Source organism: Lithobates pipiens, unplaced genomic scaffold, assembly GCF_037356315.1.
Source record: "Lithobates pipiens isolate NorthernLeopardFrog02 unplaced genomic scaffold, aLitPip1_a1.2 Scaffold_1, whole genome shotgun sequence".
Classification (NCBI taxonomy): Eukaryota; Metazoa; Chordata; class Amphibia; order Anura; family Ranidae; genus Lithobates; species Lithobates pipiens.
The window spans coordinates 238,431,735-238,440,858 of NW_027507685.1; the positions used below are offsets into that span (position 1 = coordinate 238,431,735).

Sequence of the window (9,124 nt, forward strand, 5' to 3'; positions counted from 1 at the left end):
TAGGCCCGAAAAGGCGGGGGTGGGAGGAGGCCCACCAGGCACATCACAGCTCCCGGATAGGGTCAACCAAAAATAGACGGCGAGCTAGCCCAGCTAACGACTGACACCACAAACGCGGGTGGATCGAGGAATATTTAAAGGTGTACTGTATTACAAAACTGGGGAATGTAAAAAGGGTTAGAATATAAGCAAACAATGTTACTGCTGATAAAACAATATGTCAATTGGATCCTAGCAGGCTATCCTGAGGTCAAAAATATTGCAACAACAGAGATAGCAGAACTAAAACGACAAAGCATAACAAATTTCAAAAAGCTGCATTGGGGCAGGTGCTAGAAGGTGGACAAAGATCTGATTTCTTTTTCAATGATGATTTAGTTGGATTAGTTTTAGTATAAATAACATCCTCATCAATGGTTTGTAGAATCTGAGGTAAATCGATGGAGTCTATAAGATTGGCTGTGTCGCTCTCCTCAAGGAGTGCGACTAAGCTTTGTTTTCTTGTGTACGATCTGTATTTTCTGATTGACTATGGTGCAATTTTTTAAGGATTCGTTTGCAAATAAATAATTAGAGGTCTTTGTATACCTCAAATGTATCCGCATTTTGGCTGGGACAGAAATTCAAACCCTATTGTAACACTGTAGTTTCTACCTCAGAAAGTGTGTGCGAAGATAAATTAATTATATATAAATTAGTGTGAGAGTGCATTGCCACATCTTGTGGAGATTTTAAAGTGTTAGTTGTGTGTATGTATTCAGATTTGGTGGTGCTGGCTTTGTGCCTGCTAAAATTTGGGCTAAAAACGATGGATCATTTGGATCCATTTCGAGTGGGTTTACAGGTGCCATGATGGTTGAGGATGAAGTGTTTTGTAATTTAGATGAAGCGTGATTGGTGGGTGTGACAGAAGGTAGAGAAACTGTATGAGAAGGTTTGGATGCATTATCGATGATTTGTTTATTGGATTTCTGATCTAGTGTTGAATCACCATGGTTATTGCCGTTTAGTACCTGGTGCTGGTTTTAATGACGGAATTTGTGGATTTTTTTAATTTGAATTGTGTTGTGGCCCTCGCTGGGAATTACTTTTGATGTTATATTTGTTATGGGTCCATTTATAAGCTTTCCCAGCCTCAAACGCATTTTTATCTCGTAAATATTTTTGACTTTTTTTGATTAGAATATCCTTATTGAAGGATTCAAAGCGTGTCTTTAATTTTATTTCCTTGGTAGCCATAGATTTGTGTGTCTTGAAGTTCTGAAGACATCGGTCAGCCGCACACCTTCTCCACCGCTCTTTGTGACTGAACGAAGCTTCAGCAACACATTGTCCAGCACCAGGAAATTGTAACCTCCCAGGCTCTGGAAACGCATTGCACAAATCTTTCTGCAAGACCTCCCGAAGATGTTTCATCCTCTGCTTCCTCTGCAAAGGCTGGATAAGTTCTGAAACCTTACCCTTGTAACGTGGATCAAGAAGGGTTGCCAGTCAGTAATGATCCCTCTCCTTGATACCACGAATCCTAGGTGTGCTTTCACAGGCTTTGCAGGATCAGGGAGGCAATGCAGTGTAAGTTTGCAGAGGCATTCAATCTTGAGTCCTCTGGGTCACTAAGGATCACATGATCTGCAACCATCTCCACCAAGCCCCGGACAACTCCATGGGTTTTTGGGGACTGAAAATGATCCCTTGAAGACTGCTGCTGATGCTGAGTGTTATCCTCCACCTCCATGCTGACAAATCCTCCTCATTCTCCTCTTCTTCTTCCTGTGTGATCGACGCACCTGAAGGAATACTATCTGGATAAAGGGGGCCTTGAGAGTTAAGGAAGTGCTCCTCTTCCTCCCTCTGTTCTGCCTCAAGTGCCCTGTCCATTACTCCACGAAGCGTGTGCTCCAACAGGAGGACAAGAGAGGCAGTATCACTGATGCATGCACTGTCACTGCTCACCATCCTCCTGGCCACCTCAAATGATGGCAGGACAGTGCATGCACCCTTGATCAGTAGCCACTGGCATGGCGAATAAAAGCCAAGCTCCTCTGACCCTGTCCTGGTGCCATACTCACACAGGTATTCATTGATGGCCCTCTGCTGCATGTGCAGCTGCTACAGCATTGCCAACATTAAGTGCCACCTGGTGGGCATGTCACAAATGAGGCAGTACTTGGGCAGGTTGAATTCCCTTTGAAGGACAGCGAGCCAAGCACTGACATTATATGAGCGGCAGAAATGACCACAGACTTTCCTGGCCTGCCTCAGGAGATCCTGTAAGCTTGAGTACCTGCTCAAGAACTGCTGCACCATCAAATTCAGGATGTGAGCCAAACAGGGAACATGGGTCAAGTGTCCCATGGAGGAGGTTGGTGCCATTGTTGCATACAACCATTCCTGGCTGAATCTGTGCCCCAGTGTGGCTCCTGTCCCCTAAGCAGACCAACTCAATCACCACATGGCCTCTTTTTGTCTGAGTGCTTGCGCAGCCCCTTGAATGCCTACGGAGCACCGCTGGTTCAGGGGACAAATTTGTAGAGGAAGAGGCCATAGAGGAAGAGGAAGAGGAGGGGGTGGGGGAGAGAGCTGTGGCAGAATCACCACTAGCATTTTGGAGGCGTGGTGGCAGAACAAGCTCCAACAATACTGAACCCTGTCCTGCATCCTTCCCAGCTGCCAGCAGAGTTACCCAGTGTGCCGTGAAAGAAAGGTAATGTTCCTGTCCATGCCTGCTGGACCATGAGTCCGCGGTAAAATGCACCTTAATGCTGACCACCCTGTCCAACAAGGAAATGACATTGCCTTCCACATACTGGTAGAGACCTGGAAAGGCCTTCCATGAAAAGAAATGGCGTTATGGAACCTGCCACTTAGGTACTGCACATTACAAAAATTCACGAAAGGCAGAGTCTACCAGTTTAAAAGGCAGCAGTTGCAGTGCTAGCAATTTGGCCAAGCTAGCATTCAGACACTGAGCATGTGAATGGCTGTGACCTGCCATGCAGCTCGTTGGCAAGCGTACCTTAAAGACCCACACCAAAGAACAAAGCGGACCTCTCCTTGCTCCTCATCAGCTGGGATCTCCAACCCCACTAGACCTTCAGTCCTCTCTGAAACCTGCACTGAGAGGAATGAAAGTGTAGAATTAGGTGTGTCACAGCCAAGTGCTTCCGGGCACTCTGCTAGCAGTAGATGATAAAAAAACAACACAAGATACTAGCGCTTTAAAAGATACTGGTGTGTCCTTTTCAGTTCAGTCTGTATTGTTCATTAAAATAAATTCAAAAGCACAATGCGTTTCTGAGCTTGCGCAAGCCTCGTTCGAGAAAGGAGCGCGCATGCCCGAACGAGGCTTGCGCAAGCTCAGAAACGCGTTGTGCTTTTGGGTACCCCCCGGCTGACGTCACACACTGTCTACGAGCCAGTCTGAGTCTCTGTGTATCACAGAACACAGCAGAGCTTCCCCTAGCACGCTGTGGAGGAGGATTCATCCAGTAACAGCACCAGCAAAAGGGAACAGTGATTTGAATATCAAACGGAGGACAATAATAATTATGAATGTAAGTGAGACTTTTATTTATTGTATAAAATAAATGCACTTTTTACTGATTTGGCGCTCTTCTATATATTCCACTCTGCTAGCAGTACACCCACGTCTTATTGTAGCAGGCAAATTTCCCTGCCCCAGCTGCTGGCCTGTAGAAAGAAGTTCACTCCCAGCCATCCACATGCCCAGCAGTTGAATGCTAGCTTGGCTAAATTGCTAGCACTTCAACTGCTGCCTTTTCAGTTGGTACACTCGACCCCCTTTCGTGAGTTTGTGCAGTGTGCGGTTCCTCAGTGGCAGGTCCCCAAATGCCACTTTTTCTCACAGAAGGCGAAAGCGGCTCTCTACCGGCATGTGGAAGGCAATGTCCTTGCCTCGCTGGACAGGGCGGTCAGCGGTAAGATGCATATTACCACTGACTCATGGTCCAGCAGGCATGGACAGGGGCGTTACCTATCTTTCACGGCCCATTGAGTCACTCTTCTGGCAGCTGGGAAGGATGCAGGACAAGGTGCAGTAGTGTTGGCGGTTGTTCTGCCACCACGCCTCCAAAATGCTACTACTGGTTGTGACACACCTCTCTCCTCCACCCCCTCCTCTTCTTCTTCCTACATGGCCTTTTCCAGTGCTCTGTCCTCGGAACCAGCAGTGCTCTGTAGGCGTTCCAGGGGCTACGCAAGTACGCAGGCAAAAAGATGCCATGCCGTGCTTGCGCTGGTTTGTTTGGGGGACAGGAGCCACACTGGGGCAGTTATTTTGTCAGCTCTGCAGGGGAAGGCTGAGAGGTGGTTGACGCCATGCCAGCTTAAGCCAGGAATGGTGGTTTGCGACAATGGCACCAACCTCCTCTCTGCCCTCCGACAGGGACAACTGACCCATGTGCCCTGTGTGGCTCACGTCCTTAACCTGGTGGTGCAGCGGTTCTTGGGCAGGTACCCAGGCTTACAGGATGTCCTGAAGCAGGCCAGGAAAGTCTGTGTGCATTTCCGCTGATCATTTAATGCCAGTGCTTGGCTGGCTGAGCTCCAAAAGGAGTTGAACCTGCCAAGAACCGCCTTATATGCGACATGCCCACCAGGTGGTACTCAAAGTTGGCCATGCTGCGGCGGCTGCACACGCAGCAGAGGGCCATCAATGAATACCTGTGCGACTATGGCACCAGGACAGGGTCAGGGTAGCTTGTTTTTTTCTCACCACGCTAGTGGGGCATGATCAGGGATGCATGCATGGTCCTGTCACCGTTTGAGGAAGCCACAAGGATGGTGAGCAGTGACAGCGCATGCATCAGTGAAAATGTGCCTCTTGTCCACCTGTTGGAGCATACGCTGCATGGAATAAGGTACAGGGTACTTGAGGCAGAACAGAGGCAGGAAGAGGAGGACTTCCTTGCCTCTCAAGGCTCCCTTTATCCAGTGTTCCTGCTGTCCCACCCATCACACAGGAAGAGGAGGAGGAGGAGGAGGAGGAGGAGGAGGAGGAGGAGGATGATTGTGCCAGCATGGAGGTGGAGCCTGGCACTCAGTATCAGAAGCAGCAGTCTTGTAGGGATGATTTACAGTCCCAAGAAACCCGTGGACTTCTACGTGGCTGGGAGGAGGTGGCTGCGGATCATGTTGTCCTTAGTGACCCAGTGGACTCCGGACCGAATGCCTCAGCTAACCTACGCCGCATGGCCTCCCTGATCCTGCAAAGCCTGCAGAAGGATCCTCGTATTCTTCGGATCAAGGAGAGGGACCATTACTGGCTGGCCACTCTCCTTGATCCACAGTACAAGGGTAAGGTTGCTGACCTTATCTTGCCGTCGCAGAGGGAGCAGAGGATGAGATATCTCTGGGAGGCCTTTCAGAAAGGCCTGTGCAATGCGTTCCCAGAGACTGTGTGGTTACAAACTCCTGGTCCTGGACAACGCTTTGCTGAGGCTTCGGTCAGTCACAGAAGGAGTGGTGGAGAAGGTGGCCGTCTGATCGATGCTTTCAGACAATTTTTTAGTCCGCAGCCCCAAGGTATGATTGGTTCCAGCAACCATCGCCAGCATCTGATTTACATGGTGCAGGAATACCTAGGGGCAAGGTCAGACTTGGACACCTTTCCCACCGAAAATTCTCTGGCTTACTGGGTCTTGAGGATGGATCACTGGCCAGAGCTTGCATAGCATGCAATTGAGCTACTGGCCTGTCCTGCATCCAGCGTTCTTTCGGAACGCACCTTCAGTGCTGCTGGTGGCTTTGTAACCGATCACAGGGTGCGCCTGTCCACCGACTTGGTTGATAGACTGACCTTTGTAAAGATGAATCAGTCTTGGATCACCACCAGCTACCAAGCACCTGAAGCTGATGTAACCGAATATTTTTTTTGAAAGGTCACATCCTTTCAAGACTGCCTATGCTGATGCTGAGTGACTGTCCTGTTATGTTGACTGACTATCTTCTTCCTCCTCAGTGATCCTGCTGATATCTTGGAAGAACATTTTTGGTTCTGGGTGATGCCACCAGCCCAATTTTTTGTTTAACGGGGGTGTGTAATTACAATTTTTGATGCAATGCTTTGCAGCAGGGCTCATTCCTGCACTCCAAATAGAGTATATGGGAGAGGTTGCAGTGTTGTGGCACCAGCACCAGTGCCTAAGGCCCAATTTTTCAGCCCCTGTTTAACAGGGGCATGTAATTACAATTCTTGATATAATATTTCACAGCAGGGCCTGTTCCTGCACCCACTGAGAGTAACTGTGAGGACTTACAGTGTTGTGGCACCAGCACCACCACAACCAAGAAAAGGCCCACTTTTTCTACCACTGTTCAACAATGGCATGTAATTACAATTCTTGATATATTCGTTCACAGCGGGGCGTTCAGTGACCAAGAGTCACTTTGAGGGCTTACAGTGTTGTGGCAACACCAACACCTTAGACGCAAATTTCTGCAGAGCATATAGGGCAGGCCCCTACTTTCAAATATCCAACTTACAAACGTCTTCTACTCGCAAATGGAAGGAGACAACAGGAAGTGAGATGAAAAAAGGCGGACGGACAAAAAAAATATACAGGGGTGATAACCCTTCCCTATGTTTTCCAAAAAGCTTAAAAATACATTTTTTGACTGGAGCTACAATTTAAAAATGTACCAGTTCAAAATTACAAACAGATTCTACTTAACAACAAACTTACACAGTCCCTGTCTTGTTTGCACCACCTGTATACTGCTTTTCTGCATATATAGGGCCTGGGGCCCCACACCTTTCCTTTTTTATTTGGGTACGGGGTTCCCTTTAATATCCGTACAAGACCCAAAAGGTGCTGATAATGGGCAGGGGGGCTACCCATGCCATTTTTATCAATGATTTTCATCCATATTTTGCGGAACCAGATATTACAAGCAGTTTTAAATGACTTTTTTTCTGTGAAATGTCATTTTGTGCAGGGACTGTTCTAAACACGGAAAACATGTGCCACTTCACAGGCATACTACAGACACCCCCCAGGCACGATATTTAAAGGAATATTTCACTTTTTTGTTTCACTTTAATCGTCATTAAAATCAGAGCTCCCGAAAAAACGGCTGTTTAAAAAAAAACAAAAAAACATGTTTGTTATTTTTTAAATAAATAAAATTAGACTTTAATATTACTTTAAGGTGGTGGCACATTGTATTTTCATTGGTGATGGTGGAAGATATGTTTTATCTGAATATATGTGGACTTTGTTTTAAGGGAGACTTTATGTTGACAACATTGTACACTATTTACTCCTTTTTATGCTTTTGCTATATTCATGGGAGCAGCATCATTTGACTATATTGTAAGGTTTTAGGTATGGTATATCAAACTTAGTTTGCCAGGAGCCACAGGTGTTAGCACAGTGCAAATTCATTACAATAACTAAATGATTCATGTAGCATTTACTTCTTGAAATCCATCTGCCCTTAGCTATGGCATGCAGGCAGGAGGGTGTTCTTAGCTGAGAAAGCTTCTCCTCCCATGAAGACTCCTGAGATGTATGACATCATTTTGGCCTAGACCAGAAACCAGGTAACTGAAGAAATGTAGAAAAAAAAAGTTACTAATGTTAGCGGCATAAGGATTAACATAGTTAATGTTGATTGAAAGACTTTAGTTCCACTTTAATAGTTTAATACTAATAAACTCTAAACCAAAAAGGAATTTCCTTTAATTAGGTAGCCCCAGGGCTTGTACATTTATGAAACCATCAGCAGGAACTGCTTTATAGGAATCTTCTCATTCAGCATGTTATTGACCAGTATAAAGTCATAAAGTACTTGAGTTGTCGTTGTAGAGCTGACTTCACATCCTTGTTTTTTAAGCTGTAAACGAGGGGATTTAGCATGGGAACCAAAGCTGTGTTGACCAAAGACAAAATTTTACCAAACGTAAAAGTTCCAGTCGGTGTAAAGTATTGACAGCCAAGAATGGTGTAGTGAAGAGTAACCACTGTTATGTGCGATGAGCATGTGTAGAAAGCTCTAGATCTTCCTCCACTAGACTTAATTTTCATTATGGTTGCAATGATGAAGATGTAGGAGACAAAGGTGAGTAGAAAAGGAGTGAAGGCACAAAGTAGGACCCCCTGTGTGAAAATCAGCAGTTCCAAAGTGGAGGTGTCACTGCAGGAAAGACTTATTAGAGGCACAATGTCACAGAAAAAGTGGTTAATTATATTGGAAGAGTAGCAAGACAATTCTGATAGCATTATCATTGCGGGAAGAATCTGTAAAAAACTAAATGACCAGCAGAATATGGCCAAACCAGCAGAGACACTACTACTCATGATAGATGAATAATGCAATGGGTTGCAGATGGCAGCATAACGGTCGTAGCCCATGGCTGTAAGCAATATCAACTCATTGCCCGAGAGCCATGAGAAAATATATACTTGCACCATGCATTCATTGAAGGATACAATTTTATACCCTGTTACGAAGGTAATGAGGATCTTGTGAAGGGTGACTGTGGCAGAAGATATGTCAAGAATGGACAGATTACAGAGGAAGAAGTACATAGGAGTGTGGAGTTGAGAATCCAGGCAAACCAGTAAAAGGATGGTCAAGTTGCCACCAAGAGTGAAGAGATACATAAAAAGTACCAGGAGGAAGATTGGAACTTGCAGTTTGGAGACATCTGAAATGCCTTTAAGGATGAAATAGGCCACCACCGTCTTGTTTTCATACATGTTTTACTTTGTAAGTTAAAAGAAAATAAAAGGACATGATTTTTCTGCTAGAGTATTCACATATGCTAAACTAGAAACCAGAGAAAACTCTTTGCTTTAACCACTTGCTTACTGGGCACTTAAACCCCCTCATGCCCAGACCAATTTTCAGCTTTCAGCGCTGATGCATTTTGAATGACAATTGCGCGGGCATACAACACTGTACCCAAATTAAATTTTTATCATTTTTTTCCCACAAATAGAGCTTTCTTTTGGTGGTATTTAATTACAGCTGGGAGTTTTATTTTTTGCTAGACAAAACAAAAAAATGCAAAAAAAAAAAAAAAAAACATGTTTGTTATAAAATTGTACAAACAGGTCATTTTTCTCCTTCATTGAAGTGCGCTGATGAGGCGGCACTG

At 45.4% G+C, this 9,124-nt stretch overlaps 1 protein-coding gene across 1 annotated transcript; it reads right to left on the reverse strand.

The window, feature by feature from the left end:
• Window positions 1–7,361: 7,361 nt before the first annotated feature.
• On the reverse strand, window positions 7,362–8,723 carry LOC143987798 (olfactory receptor 2AP1-like). The gene has a single exon (XM_077486821.1). The coding sequence runs from the start codon at window positions 8,721–8,723 to the stop codon at window positions 7,776–7,778; it is 948 nt and encodes a 315-aa protein (XP_077342947.1). The 3' UTR covers window positions 7,362–7,775.
• Between the last annotated feature and the right edge of the window lie 401 nt (window positions 8,724–9,124).

Bases quoted from the DNA above. Each gene is read 5' to 3' on its own strand.
- LOC143987798 (XM_077486821.1), bottom strand. From the start codon at position 8,723: ATGTATGAAAACAAGACGGTGGTGGCCTATTTCATCCTTAAAGGCATT.